Genomic DNA, 16,331 nt, shown 5'->3' with positions numbered 1-16,331 from the left:
TCTATCTTAGACGGCATGAGGGTGAGTAAATCTTCAGCTAATTTTCATTTTTGGTGAAAACACTCATTTGCAGTGTTGTGAGCTCCTTAAAATGCTTTCTAGATAGGCAGCTCACTAGGTTTTGTAACCGAGCTCATAATTTGTGTTGGGTGCTGCCCCTTTAAGAACGTTGTTTCAGTAGGCTCATGTGATCGTTAGAAAAAAAAAAGGTCATGTTGTTCTCGTGTTGAAGCTTACTGAACTTCTATAACAATTCCAGATTGAATTCATAATTTAAACTATATTCCCAGCGTGGTGAGTAATTGTTGTTTTAGGTACAGATAGTTTCTGAGGTATTGCTATGTAGATTGCTATTTGCGATTAGCGCCTAAACGGTTAATATATATGCTTGTGTTTGCTGTTTGTGTAGACATATGTTGTTTATTATGCTGTTTAAATATTTGTGCAATATGTTGCATTTAGTTAGTAATGAAAGTATAACACTTTGACACGAGAGATTGTTCTAGAAATCCGTATATCACATGTGATAATGCTTAATTGTGATATGTGAAATATTACAAAATGTTAATTGTGAACTCTTTTGTGTTTTACAGTTTGACCACACACATACACGTATGCATGTATAAATGTATACAAATTCTAAACTACAAGTAAACAACAACAATGACCAAAACGTGTACAGTGTGAGTTCTGCACTAGTGGAATAAAGGACAAAATCAAGTTCCAAGTTAATGTTATCATTTTATGGGTAACATTAAAGTCAAACACGAGGAAGAAAGAAAATTAATAACAACATGGATCAAGAAACAGAAGAAAGTTCTACCCCAGATCAACAACAAAGGGGTCTCAAGCGTCAACGTGGAAGTGCAAAGGCTGCTGTGACACGCATGATGACACAGATTACAACCAATATGAACTGTAATCAGCCCAAAGAGGTAGAGATTAAACTTGCTGCTTTGGATGAGGCAGTTATACGGTTTCACGAGATTCATGACATGTATCATAAAACATTAGAAGATGATGATGACCTTGATGCTTCTAATGGCTATTTAACGTCAGTCCTGCGGGATGTGCAAGACTTTCAGCACACAGTCTTAACCTGGCTTGAAGACTTTAAGCCATCAATGGAATCGTTTGATGCATCAAACTTCCAAGAGGAACAGCAAATGCTTGATGAAGCTGATAAACCGCAAATGTCTCCTGTAGACCAATTATCTACCCAGTTGCAAGAGCTACAGAATTTAAGACAGAAAGAAAATAAGAAGTTCTCTGTGCTTTTAGCTCAACAAGAAGAACGTCTGCGTGCAGAGTTTAAACTACAACTTCAGCAAGCTAAATTTGAAATGGATGGACTAAAAGGCTTATTGGAACTCAAAGATGTGGAGATGGAGGAAAATCGACAGAAGGCTGAGTTAACAACAATAAACAAAGATTTCTCAACTCCTGTCTCAGGTAACCCATCCCTTAACTTTCGTCCATCACTCTCAGCAGTAAATGAGAATTCTTTATGTCAACTTCTAGAGCTGTCAAGGCAACAGTATCAGTCACACGTTGATTCCATGCACTTACCACCTGTTGACATCATCAAGTTCGATGGAGAACCCTTAAAGTACTGGCAGTTCATCAGATTATTCTCCTCAGTGATTGACAAAGAGACAGTGCCAGATCAAGAGAAACTCACTCGACTGCATCAGTACACTGTCGGCCAAGCTAGAGATGCCATCTCACATTGCTTGTACAACCCTGACTCTAGCCTGGGCTATGCAGAAGCCATGGCTATTCTGAAAAGACGTTTTGGCAATCCATATGCAATATCACAAGCATGGGTCGACAAGGTGCTCAATCACAAAGACATTAAAGACAACAAGCAGTTGCAAAGTTTTGCAGACATTCTGTGTAGCTGTCGAGACACTTTAAAGGCAATGAAGTGTGAGGATGAGCTGAATGGTGGGCGCACTTTGCTACAGATCGTGGAAAAGCTGCCTGAAGACATAAAGAAAAGATGGCTCACAATAAATTATGAGATTATCAAATCTGGATGTTTACCAAAGTTGGACGACGTAGTCAGTCTTGTTCAATCTGAAGCCGCTAAGAGAGCTGATCCTATCTTTGGGAATCTTCTTACTCCTGCCAATCGAAATTTTCCAGCGAGTTCTAAATCAAATGCTAAGTCAAGCTTCAATAAGAAAAGGCAGACATTTGCAACAGTGTCAGCTACTAATGAATCCACCACATCGTCCACACCAAAGGCAACATCAAGATTTAAGTGTCCAAAGTGCACTGACGGACACTTCCTGAACCAGTGTCAGGCCTTCAGAGCTTTGTCTGTTCATGAGCGTTTGGCCTTTGTTCAGCGAAAGCAACTCTGCTTGAACTGCTTTATGAAGGGTCATAGCAGCACAATCTGTTCTCGCAGCTGGGTATGCAAGGTGCCCGGATGTGGGAAGAAGCACAACAGTTGGCTACATTCTGCCATTGTAGCTTCTAACAACGACAAAGGCCAATCTACTAATCAAGCTACTGAAGATGAGCCAACTGTCGACCCGCCACAAGCCATTTAAGCACATGCCACCAGAAAATGCATTGAAGTCAGTCAAAAGAAGATTGCACTTCCCATTCTGCCTGTAGTGGTTTCAGACAGACACAAACGATTCTCTATGAATGTCTTTGCTTTGCTTGACAGTGGCTCCAATGGGACCTTTGCTTCTAAGAAACTAGTTCACGCTCTTAAGCTAGAGTCACGTAAAAGGAACATTAAACTGAACACTATGGAGACCAAAAATCTCAATGTAGTCACCCTAGCAGTGGATCTACAAGTTGAAGATGCCCAACAAAGGACCTCTTACCTGATGAAGGGAGTGCTCTGTCGGGATCACCTGAACATAAGTCTAGACAATCTAGTCACACAGCACGAGGTGTTCCAGTGGCCGCATCTGAAGGAAATTGCAGATGAAATCAGTTTACCTGATGTTGATCTAGCCGATGAAGTTCACCTGCTGATAGGTCTAGACCAACCAGATATACTTGCTCCACGTGAGACACGATGTGGTGAGTCAGGTGAGCCTTACGCAATTCTGACTGGCCTGGGGTGGACACTCCATGGACCAGTAGCTGACGGTTCAGCATCTATCTCTGCTAATTTCATTCAAGCTGACCACTCTCTACAACAAGCTGTTGAAAGATTTTGGAAACTGGATGATCCAGTGCATGTGAACAATGACTCATTGTCAGTAGTCGACGAGCAAGTTGTGGATCTATGGAACAAGCAATCAGTCAAAGAAGAAGGTCATTACACACTACCAATCCCTTTCAAAGAACATCCACCACGACTGCCTAATAACTACATAATGGCCAAACATCGATTAGACCTTCTTGGAAAGAGGCTAAAGAAAGATCTGACTTTGTGTCAGAAGTATATAGAAGGTATAAGAGACTCTTTGCTGAAAGGATATGCAGAAAAGGTCGTTGACATTAACAGAGAAGATGGTTGCGTGTGGTACCTGCCACATCATCCAGTGCTACATCCACGCAAGCCAGAGAAGGTTCGTATTGTCTTCGATTGTGCAGCACGGTACCAAGGTACTTCGTTGAATGATCATGTTCACCAAGGCCCAGACCTTACCAACAAGCTACTAGGAGTTCTTCTCAAGTTTAGGCAAGAACCCGTTGCTTTGAATGCGGACATCGAGAGCATGTTTTATCAAGTCCGAGTGCCATCTGATGAAAGAGATGTGCTTCGCTTCCTGTGGTGGGAAGATAACGACCCAGACAAACCACCTAAGCATTATCGTATGACGGCTCATCTGTTTGGAGGTGTCTGGAGTCCTAGTGCTGCCAATTTTGCCTTGCAACGAGTGGCGGAGGACAATCATGGAAACTTCTCGGATGACACGGTGGAAACGGTGAAGCGAAATTTCTACGTCGACGATTGCCTTAGGTCAGTACCAACGGAAGAGGCCGCCATTAAACTTGCTTCCGAACTCCGGGAACTGCTGATCTGTGGAGGCTTTAGATTAACCAAGTGGTTAAGCAATTCTAAGGAAGTGATGAAATCAATACCAGCTGATGACTGGGCAAAATCATTACATGAGGTAAACCTTGACCAAGAGGATTTGCCATTTGAACGAACACTGGGTGTCCTTTGGGATGTAGAACGAGATTGCTTCACATTTGATGTCAAGTCAGTGGACAAGCCTGTAACAAAGAGAGGAGTATTGAGCACTACCAGTTCCATCTATGATCCTTTAGGATTCGCAAGCCCTTTCGTGCTCAAAGCTAAAGCAATCTTTCAAGAGTTGTGCCGCATGAAAGTCGACTGGGACGAGGAGTTACCGGTGGACATAGCAGCACAATGGCACAGATGGTTGAACGACTTGCCTCTGTTGTCAGCACTGACAATTCCAAGATGCCTTAGACCAACATCCACTAGTTGTTTGTTACCAACCCAGCTCCATCACTTTTCCGATGCTTCCGAATTGGCTTATGGTGCTGTTTCTTACATCAGGATTGGTAACACCTGCAGGCTGGTGATGTCAAAGGCCAGACTTGCTCCAATCAAGCCAGTTAGTATACCACGACTGGAGCTACTAGCAGCAGTAGTTGCTACAGAGCTGGATCAGCATATCAAGCGCCACTTGGAGATTCCAATTGAAAGGACTTTCTTTTGGACAGACAGTACTATCGTACTTCAGTACATCAACAACAAGCATTGTCGTTTCAAGACGTTCGTCGCTAACCGTATTTCAAAAATACATGAGCGTTCAGAACCATGCCAGTGGAAACACATTGACTCTGCTTCGAACCCTGCGGATGATGTCTCTCGAGGAATGAATATGGGAGAGATGTTGTTGAGTAAACAATGGGTGTCTGGTCCGCACTTTCTACAACTTGAGGAGGAACACTGGCCTGCTCAACCTATCATAAATGATTTGCCACAGGAAGCAGAGATCAAACGAACCAAAGAAGTCTATGCAGCTAGCATAAACCCAAACCACGTGATGAAAAATGCAGTGGACAGACTACTGGAACGATACTCCAGTTGGCATCGATTGAAAAGGGCTACTGCTATCATGTTGCGTGTCAAGGCTTTGTTATGTAAGAAAGCATGTGTGCATCTTTCTGACCCCATCACTGTTTGTGAGCTCCAACAAGCAGAGTTAGCCATTCTCAACTACATACAAATGGCATCTTTTGGATCTTCTCAAGCCAAACCCAGTTCCCTTCTCAAGCTTAAACCCTTTGAGGATGAAAACAACCAACTCCGTGTGGGAGGCAGACTAACAAATGCCCCAATTCCCTTTGAGGCTAAACATCCCGTGATCCTACCTAACAATCATCACGTCACCCAGCTGATTATCAGTCACTACCATCTTCGCTTGGGTCATGCAGGTCCAGAGCGGGTACTTGCAGAAATTCGTCAACGTTTCTGGATACTAAAGGGACGTGTTGTCATCAACCGAACTCTCAAGTCATGTCTACAGTGTCGTAAGTTAAGAGCTAAGCCACAAACCCAGCAAATGGCAGACTTACCTGATTCTAGAGTGACTCCAGGTGAGCCTCCATTCACTCGTGTAGGCATAGACTACTTCGGGCCATTCTTGGTTAAGAAGGCACGTAGTGAGCTCAAGAGGTACGGATGTTTGTTTACATGTCTCACTACGAGAGCCATCCACTTGGAAGTTGCGCACACCCTTGATACAGACTCCTTCATCAATGCCTTACAGCGATTTATTGCTAGAAGAGGCCCACCCGCGGAAATACGATCGGATAATGGGACTAATTTCGTCGGTGGGTTACGAGAGTTGCGGAAAGCCATCAGTGAATGGAATCAACAAAAGATTTCCGATTACCTGCTGCAGAACAATGTAAAATGGATCTTCAATCCACCTGCCGCCTCCCACATGGGTGGTGTTTGGGAGCGACAAATTCGCACCGTTCGTTCCATTCTAAACACTGTCCTATTGCAGCAGGCACCAGATGACGAGGGTCTGACCACACTGTTTTGTTGTGTTGAGTCTATTGTCAATGGTAGACCAATCACTAAACTCTCAGACGACCCATCAGATCCTCTACCACTCACCCCAAATCATCTGTTGTTACTCCGTTCCGGTCCAACTCTACCCCCAGGAGCCTTCGTGAAACAAGACCTTTACCGACGCAGATGGCGCCAGGTACAATATCTTGCAGATGTCTTCTGGTGCAGATGGCTCAAGGAGTATTTACCTGCATTGCAACAACGCCAAAAATGGCTACAACCGAAGCGGAATCTTCAAATAGGAGATCTCGTGATCATTCTGCATGAAAATACACCACGCAATCATTGGCCGTTAGGTCTGATTACTCAAGTCTATCCAGGTGCAGATGGACTGGTGCGTACTGTGGAAGTGAAAACACAGACGGGAGTCTTCAAACGTCCTGCAGACAAAATCTGCCTCCTGGAAACCAGTCTTCCCAGTTGACTCTTCTCAGTTAAATTAGCTTAATTCAGACATCACCCTTCCTTTGTTTGAATGACCTGTTTGGGTCATTGGGGGCCGGGATGTTGGGTGCTGCCCCTTTAAGAACGTTGTTTCAGTAGGCTCATGTGATCGTTAGAAAAAAAAAAGGTCATGTTGTTCTCGTGTTGAAGCTTACTGAACTTCTATAACAATTCCAGATTGAATTCATAACTTAAACTATATTCCCAGCGTGGTGAGTAATTGTTGTTTTAGGTACAGATAGTTTCTGAGGTATTGCTATGTAGATTGCTATTTGCGATTAGCGCCTAAACGGTTAATATATATGCTTGTGTTTGCTGTTTGTGTAGACATATGTTGTTTATTATGCTGTTTAAATATTTGTGCAATATGTTGCATTTAGTTAGTAATGAAAGTATAACACTTTGACACGAGAGATTGTTCTAGAAATCCGTATATCACATGTGATAATGCTTAATTGTGATATGTGAAATATTACAAAATGTTAATTGTGAACTCTTTTGTGTTTTACAGTTTGACCACACACATACACGTATGCATGTATAAATGTATACAAATTCTAAACTACAAGTAAACAACAACAATGACCAAAACGTGTACAGTGTGAGTTCTGCACTAGTGGAATAAAGGACAAAATCAAGTTCCAAGTTAATGTTATCATTTTATGGGTAACAATTTGAGTCATTGTCACATGCTTTGCTTGTGTGATGATACATGCTTCATTCTAATGATGAATTTTAATTGTACAAGTTTGAAATCAACTCTGATTAAATTAGCTGACGTGATAGATTTATGTTGCTGGAGTTAGAAAGAGAGATCAATGAGGCTAGTGAGTCAAAAACAAGAGGAGAGAGAAAAATTTGGTTTTGGTGGTTGTGTTCGAGAGAAAGACCGCTCCAGAGCAAACTGAGAAAGACAGAGAGGCAGGAGGAGCGAATCAAAGACGTTCCAGCATGTGTGAGAGCTTGAAAACGCGTCCAGGTTTGGGTTATATCCATAGGGATCCGTTCCAGCAGTGTTGCTCTGACTCACTCATTACTGAACTCCAAAACAAAAGTTATACAGGTACTGGGAGAAGTAAAGGCTGAAAAAACCAAGACTCACTCTGCTGGAGCTTCTGTCAGCTCCTCAGTAAAAAAAAAAAACCCAAAAAACTTTCCCTCCTGTAGATGCATCCTGCATGTTTAATGGAAGCTATCAATAATTACTTTCTTTTTCTTAGAGGAGATAGAAGGGGAATATCTATCTATCTATCTATCTATCTATCTATCTATCTATCTATCTATACATTCATATACAGTGGGGCAAATAAGTATTTGATACACTGCCGATTTTTCAAGTTTTCCCACTTACAATGGGAATGCATAGTCGATATAAAAAACTGGATGACGAGTAACTTCTTACTGCTAAATTCGGAAAAAACAGAGGTGTTAATTATCAGACCTAAAAACCCCACCTAATAATAACCCCCACCACCTGTAATAACCTAGAAAACTATCTAACACTCGACGGCTGCTCTGTCAATTTCTCTTCATCTGTTAGGAACCTAGGTGTGCTGTTTGATAGCAATCTTTCATTTGAAAGCCATGTTTCTAGCATCTGTAAAACTGCGTTATTTCCATCTCAAAAACATATCTAAATTGCGACCTATGCTCTCAACGTCAAATGCAGAAATACTAATTCATGCGTTTATGACCTCACGGTTAGACTACTGTAATGCTTTATTGGGTGGTTGTTCTGCATGCATGATCAACAAATTACAGTTGGTCCAAAATGCAGCAGCTAGAGTCCTTACTAGAACCAGGAAGTACGACCATATTAGCCCGGTTCTGTCAACACTGCATTGGCTCAAACATCGTATAGATTTTAAAATCTTGTTAATTACTTATAAAGCCCTGAATGGCTTAGCTCCTCAGTACTTGAGTGAGCTCTTATCACATTATAGTCCTCCACGTCTGCTGCGTTCTCAAAACTCTGGTCATTTGATAATACCTAGAATATTAAAATCGACTGCGGGCGGCAGATCCTTTTCCTATTTAGCACCCAAACTCTGGAACAATCTACCTAACACTGTTCGGGAGGCAGACACACTCTGTCAGTTTAAATCTAGATTAAAGACACATTTCTTTAACCTGGCTTACACAACACACTAATACACTTCTATTATTCAAATCCGTTAAAGGATTGTTAGGCTGCATTAATTAGATCAACCGGAACCGGGAACACTCCCCATAACAAATGATTTACTCGTTACATCATAAGAAGAATGGCATCTACGCTAATATTTGTCTGTTTCTATTCTGTTTCTCAGTCCGTGTCCGGATCAGATGGTGGATCGGCGCCGGGAGATGATGTATGTGGCCCTGATCGTCGGCGGAGGCCGGACACCTGGATGAGTGCCAGAGACAGATCCCCAGTGAGGACCCCGCCACTTAGACAGCCATCGGAAAAGACCACTGGAACCAGTTGAGCCCTTACAATCTGACTTTGCTGCAGTTTGGAATTGAACTGCTGGTTCGTTTGGCCAGAGGAGAACTGGCCCCCCGACTGAGCCTGGTTTCTCCCAAGGTTTTTTTCATTTCATTTCATTTTCATTCATTTTTTTCATTCTGTCACCAATGGAGTTTTGGTTCCTTGCCACTGTTGCCTCTGGCTTGCTTAGTTGGGGACACTTCATTTCCAGCGATATCGTCGACCTGATTGCAAAGACACTATTTAAACTGAATTGAGCTGGATGATGACATCACTGAATTCAATAATGAAATGCCTTTAACTGAAAATCTTTTTTTTTTTTTTTTTTTTTTTTTAAATCTTTTCATTTTACATTATTGACACACTATTTACCTTGTTTGATATTGTGCAGTTGCTTTGTCACAATATACATTGTAAAAAGCGCTATATAAATAAAGGCGACTTGACAAAGGATGGAGAGATCTGTAATTTTCATCGTAGGTACACCTCAACTGTGAGAGACAGAATATAAAAAAAAAACCAAATCTAGAAAATCACATTGTATGATTTTTAAATAATTAACTTCCATTTTATTGCATGAAATAAGTATTTGATCACCTACTAACCAGCAAGAATTCTGGCTCTCACAGACCTGTTAGTTTGTCTTTAAGAAGCCCTCCTATCCCCAATTAATTACCTACATTTACATTTATTCATTTAGCTGACGCTTTTATCCAAAGCGACTTACAATTGCTATATATGTCAGAGGTCGCACGCCTCTGGAGCAACTAGGGGGTTAAGTGAGACATTGGTGTCTCACAGTGGATTCGAACCCGGGTCTCTCACACCAAAGGCATGTGTCTTATCCACTGCGCCATCACCACCCTGTAATTACGTATTAATTGCACCTGTTTGAACTCGTTACCTGTATAAAAGACACCTGTTCACACACTCAATCAATCAGACTCCAACCTCTCCACTATGGGCAAGACCAAAGAGCTGTCTAAGGACACTAGGGACAAAATTGTAGACCTACACAAGGCTGGGATGGGCTACAGGACAATAGGCAAACAGATTGGTGAGAAGGCAACAACTGTTGGCGCAATTATTAGAAAATGGAAGAAATTCAAGATGACTGTCAATCTCCCTCGGACTGGGGCTCCATGCAAGATCTCGCCTCGTGGAGTCAATGATCCTGAGAAAGGTGAGGGATCAGCCTAAAACTACACGGGAGGACCTGGTCAATGACCTGAAGAGAGCTGGGACCACAGTTTGTGGGACCACAGATTAAAATCCTGCAGCGTGCGCAAGGTCCCCCTGCTCAAGCCAGCACATGTCCAGGCCCGTCTGAAGTTTGCCAAAGACCATCTGGATGATCCAGAGGAGGCATGGGAGAAGGTCATGTGGTCAGATGAGACCAAAATAGAATTTTTTGGTATAAACTCCACTCGCCGTGTTTGGCGGAAGAAGGATGAGTACAATCCCAAGAACACCATCCCAACCGTGAAGCATGGGGGTGGAAACATCATGCTTTGGGGGTGCTTTTCTGCAAAGGGGACAGGACGACTGCACCGTATTGAGGGGAGGATGGATGGGGCCATGTATCGTGAGATTTTGGGCAACAACCTCCTTCCCTCAGTAAGAGCATTGAAGATGGGTCGTGGCTGGGTCTTCCAGCATGACAATGACCCCAAACACACAGCAAGGGCAACTAAGGAGTGGCACCGTAAGAAGCAGTTCAAGGTCCTGGAGTGGCATAGCCAGTCTCTAGACCTGAACCCAATAGAAAATTTATGGAGGGAGCTGAAACTCTGTGTTGCCCAGCGACAGCCCCAAAACCTGAAAGTTCTGGAGTAGACCTGTATGGAAGAGTGGGCCAAAATCCCTGCTGCAGTGTGTGCAAACCTGGTCAAGAACTACAGGAAACGGCTGACCTCTGTAATTGTAAGCAAAGGTTTCTGTACCAAATATTAAGTTCTATTTTTCTATTGTATCAAATACTTATTTCATGCAATAACATGGAAATTAATTCTTCAAAAATCATACAATGTGATTTTCTGGAATTTTTTTTAATATTCAGTCTCTCACAGTTGAGGTGTATCTACGATGAAAATTACAGATCTCTCCTTTCTTTGTAAGTGGGAAAACTTGAAAAATCGGCAGTGTATCAAATACTTATTTGCCCCACTGTGTGTGTGTGTGTATATATATATATATATACATACATACATACATACATACATACATATATATATATATATATATATATATATATATATATATATATATATATATATATATATATATATATAACACTATAAATGTGACCGTAACTGTGCAAGTACAGTTACGGTCACATGAGCAATTCAATAGGCAAAAATGACTGCAAAAACATGTTGAATTTGGATTGATTCAGCATCATTTTTGACTCACGCTTGCAGGATGAGTCAGAAGTTTCCTCCTCTAACAAATTAGAAAACATTTTCAAAGACCTGCCTGAAAATCAGCTGCAAACAGGTTTTTAAGCATGTTACAATGGTGATCTAGATATAAATCAAGACAATCTTAGGAATGAATAAACCTTTGGGAAATCATCACCAAACCATATTTTGTCTCACAGCACTACCTAAAGTTCTGTGTTTACAATACTCCACACTACACATTGAATATATATTTATTTTAACCAGTATACAAAACAGAAATAATAATAGTATGGTAGTATGCTTTTTTGAATATTAATACTTAGAGCACATACATATACCTCATACATGGTCAAATTCATCAGCCAATCACATTACAAAACTGATTCAGAAACAGACTGGTAGCAGTTATTATATTTGCAATGCATGAGGACACTATAGAGAAGACGATCTGATTGTCAAGCCCTGTTGTGTGAGAGTGATTGGCATCACCTCCCAAAGCAGATCTACAGAGAATCTTATTGGAATCTACACACATTTGAATAGCAGAAATAAACTTCTTATTCTCAATCTTAAAATAATCATTATACAACATATAATGATTCTTCTTTCCAAAACTAAATATAGTAAGACAATTGACAAGCATTTCTGAACAATTCTGGACACCAAGTCTGACATTACATTCATGAATTTGGTAGACAACCACCAAGCAGCAATATGACTGATGTAGCTTGTCATGACTACTGAATATTACATGAATGCATTAATGGAGCAAAATCTAATCTGTGAAATCAATCTCAATGAATATTTAGTAGCAAGTAGTGAAATTATTTATTCACACGGGTATGTAATTTTCATATATTATGTAAGGAATTTCTGTATTTCTTAGTATCTGGTGGACTTTTGAACCCTACTGTATATCATTCTTAATGCAGAGACATTAGAAAAACCTAAAATGTCTTGGGACACCAGATAAGGCACTTGCTTCCATCAGTTTAAATATGGTAAATCCTGTGTCTTTAAGCTTTTGGCTAGCAGTCATTGCTGGAGATGAAATAAGACATTAGAACTCATCGCAGTCTCAGATTTATCAGTATCTAGAGGGGCATTAGCACCTCTCTTAGGGTGTGATGAAGAGCTGGAGTGACAGGAAATCATTGTCTTGGTCAGTCTGCTGGATTTAGTGTGAGTGGATGGAAAGGAGGAGATCTCTCGAGGTTACTAAGGGTTGTTTTAGAAGAGGAAACTTCATTTTAATGTGTGTTTGTGTGGGTGTTTATAACATTGAAATGTGAAATATCACAGGTACTGTAGTTGTTGTCACTGTCATCAGTGCAGTTCGGTTCTTTTCAGATTGAAATCTGACAGATCTGGCTTCAATAAATATACAAAGGAAAGAATTGTTTTGTGATGCTATATAACGAGTATGCTCACTGGTTAAAACATCTCAAGAGATGTCGCCTCAATGCATTTATAAAATCAAGTTGTTATTCACTCATACATTCAAACAATTCAGTCTCTTCCTTTTTGTTTCTTCCTACAGAATCAGAATTATATGCTAAATTGACTTTATTCACTAAATGTGCACAAACATACAAGGAATTTGTTACGGTTTACAGTAGCTTACATACACCTCCGTCTTACATACATATACAATTAAGAAAAAAAAGAAGAAAATTAAATGTAGAATTTAAAAAAGACAAAAAGTAGTATATAGAGGCAGAAGACTTAGTCACATACGTAGACAAGTCGAAGACTTAGATATACAAATGTGCACATTGTTCCGTACATTTGTATAAATATAAATACTGTATTTACATACACGAGAATGTTATATAATATATTTTATGGATGCTTATCAATTTTCTGCATATTATACGGTTTGTATGATTTCTGTTTTTAAATCAGTTCCCTGGAATACCTCATTTTTATAGGTCAAAAGGGAGAGCAGAGGAAACCAGCAGAGAGATATTTCCAAATCACCACCATCTATGGCAACACTGCAAGTAGGCTACAAATGACCTGAGAATAACACTAATTCATATTAGTAGGATAAATGTTCGTTCTCTTAACAGAAGCTTTAAGATAATATAGGCAAGATTGTAAAAATTATTTGAAAGCAAATCTAAATTTCTTTGCCATGTATTTATTTATTTATTTAGTGTTAAGTTCTGAGAAAAGCACGATCATCAATTATTTGCAGATGCAGCTTGGCTTGATCATTTGTGCCAAATTAATTCTGCAGCCATTCACTGGATCGAGTTATAAATACAAGGACATAAGGAAAGGGCGTACAGCAGAACCACCTGGCCAAAAAGATGTTTTCTGGCTTGAGGTTTATGTATTCTGTCCAATATTCAACAACTTAGAAAGGTTAAAAGAACTGGGTTTTTACTGTTCTTAAAAGCAGAAGCGTCATTCCAGTAGCCTATATAAATAGCTGCAAACTGACTATTGACCATTACCAATACCAAACTTCAAATGTCAACACCTACACAGGTCTTAAAGGTTTAGTTTTAAACACAAAAACACTTTGTTTAGACGCATCATTTAACTAATGATATTAGACAAGCAGATAATTTCTAACTTAAAGGAATAGTTGGGCCCAAAAAGAAAATTGGCTGAAAATGTACTCACCCTCAGGTCATCCATGTAGATGATTTTGTTTCTTCATCGCAACAGATTTGGAGAAATTTAGCATTACATCACTTGTTCACCCATGGATCCTCTGCAGTGAATGGGTGCCGTCGGAATGAGAGTCCAAACCGATTTTACTGTAATTCCAGAACACAAGAACACAGAACACAAAAGAACAAATTAGAAAATTCTATACACGTCTATGTCTACATTCCATGCAATGGATGGGGACTACAGATTTCAAGCTTTACAAAAGGAAAAGCTCTATAGAAGTATCATAAAATGCTTCCATAAAGCTCATACACTATATAATTCACAAATTTCATTTTTGTTAGAACCATTCTCTTAATAAACACACAGATGTCATATCTAAAAATGCTTATTCTTTTTCTTCCAAAAGGTGTTTGTTTGTACAGATCTAAAGAAGCCACACTCTTTTGCAAATACAATCTACACAATCTCACAAAAACATGTGATTATGTGTAGTGTGATGTTTACCGTGTGCTCTAATCATCTTAAAATATGTCAGAGTTGTTCCTTCCATCAAACAGGCAGCCCATATAACCAATATTCTCTCTCGACCCCACTGACACAGTCTATGACTGCTGGGAAAACAACAGTGGTACTCTTGCCTATGTGATGAGTTTGCTGCAATATCACACCAACAAGTTCGCTCTTCACATTCACATCCATATTTAATATGGGGAGCTGGCTGCGCTGCCACCTGTCAAGTACCCCTCACACACACACACACACACACACACACACACACACCTGACCCCTGTGGGTTTGCAGAGGGAGATAAGGGCTCTTGTGGGCATCAAACTGAAGCTGGAGTTGCATGGGTACTATTGGTTCTGTACCAGTCAAGAATTATATTATATAAACCCGTCAGCATGCTTCTCATAAGTCCAGTAATGATGTCAATTTATTTATTTGTTTTTTTTTTATATATTTTATAGATTTCTATTTCCAGGAGCATAGGTAAAATGAACAAGCTGTGCACCTTCAAAAACATCATCTCACATAGTTTATCTTTTACCACCGAAATTCAATTACATATCAGATGCTGGAGAGAATATTTTTGTTTGATTGAAGAGGTTTCTTATGAGCAGTGGATGAAAGAGAGAACTTATAAACAGAGAGTTTTAGCTTTGTGATATTTTGCTGCATTCTCCCAAGCCTTGAACACCTGAAATAGTTAACCCCATACAAACGTGCAAAAGGGGCGTAGCAAATCAGCCCCGGGCCCATATGCAAAATAAATTGCACAAACCTGCTTGACCATAGCAACCTGGAATTATCTGAGATGGATAAAACATCTCCATCCCATAGTCTTGTAAATCTGTTAACTGATCGTGACTTTTTATTTAATATTTATATATTATTGTTATAAAACTGTAGGCTAATAATAATATTATAATATTAACTGGTTAGGGATATATTTTTATATTTATTGTTATATATGCGTATTTCCCTTTCAATTTGTGTAGAGCTTTACCTAATTAACGTTGTGTATAATTATTATTAATATGCTACCATATTTTGCAAATACTGTAAGCGCTTATGCCAATGAAGTTTTGACTTTATGATTGTATTTACACCCATATGTGACAATGAGCGTGTTGTGTTTGCATTTACAAATGAAAGGGATTAATTCCTCAACGAAACGCTATATTTATAATAGTCTATTATTATAATTATATTAATAATGGGGAAGTTGTGGCCTAATGCTTAGGGAGTCGGACTCGTAATCCAAAGGTTGCGGGTTCGAGTCTTGGGCCGGCAGGGATTGTAGGTGGGGGGAGTGAATGTCCAGCTCTCTCTCCACCCTCAATACCACGACTGAGGTGCCCTTGAGCAAGGCACCGAACCCCCAACTGCTCCCCGGGTGCCGCAGCATAAATGGCTGCCCACTGCTCCGGGTGTGTGTTCACGGTGTGTGTGTGTTCACTGCGGTGTGTGTGCACGTTGGATAGGTTAAATGCAGAGCATGAATTCCGAGTATGGGTCACCATACTTGGCAGTATGTCACTTCACTTAATTAGCCGAAATAAAATTAAATATATATAAAATTCAACCTTTAAACTGCACTTCCAGTAAAAAATTCCTGCAAGTCATATAGCACAATCAAAGCTTTGTCAGCATTTACAGTAGGCTGTAGGCTATAACCAATAATAATAATAAACAAATGTTATGGAAAAAGACGATCAGTTACATTTACATTTAGTCATTTGGCAGACACTTTTATCCAAAGTGACTTACAATTGGGGAATACAAAAATCGATTCATCTTGAAGAGGCAATAAGACAGAGGAAGTGCTCGTAACACCAAGTCTCAGTCATTG

The 16,331-nt window shown here is 40.1% G+C and overlaps 2 protein-coding genes across 3 annotated transcripts in view; both read left to right on the top strand.

Annotated features, from left to right (window-relative positions):
* Nucleotides 1-10,809, top strand: part of LOC306854948 (macrophage-stimulating protein receptor-like) — a gene marked incomplete at its 5' end in the record, with an annotated part of 29,700 nt that extends 18,891 nt beyond the window's left edge. The window contains one exon of the mRNA XM_079393264.1: nt 8,788-10,809. Within this exon, the coding sequence (XP_079249390.1) occupies nt 8,788-8,946 (159 nt within the window). The 3' untranslated portion in view covers nt 8,947-10,809. The remainder of the gene's footprint in view (nt 1-8,787) is intronic.
* LOC306854950 (uncharacterized protein) lies at nt 177-8,927 on the top strand. Of its 2 annotated transcripts, XM_079393266.1 has the most exons (3): nt 189-294; nt 594-935; nt 1,282-8,927. In XM_079393266.1, the coding sequence occupies exon 3, from the start codon at nt 2,658-2,660 to the stop codon at nt 6,456-6,458; it is 3,801 nt and encodes a 1,266-aa protein (XP_079249392.1). In that variant the 5' UTR covers nt 189-294; nt 594-935; nt 1,282-2,657; the 3' UTR covers nt 6,459-8,927. The 2 variants fall into 2 exon arrangements, with proteins under 2 accessions (XP_079249391.1, XP_079249392.1); XM_079393265.1 differs by having other exon boundaries at nt 177-294; nt 594-8,927.
* Nucleotides 10,810-16,331: the final 5,522 nt, after the last annotated feature.

The sequence above is a fragment of the Barbus barbus genome (genome assembly GCF_936440315.1).
Source record: "Barbus barbus genome assembly, chromosome: 35".
Taxonomy (NCBI): domain Eukaryota; kingdom Metazoa; phylum Chordata; class Actinopteri; order Cypriniformes; family Cyprinidae; genus Barbus; species Barbus barbus.
This window is presented reverse-complemented; position numbering and strand designations above follow the sequence as displayed.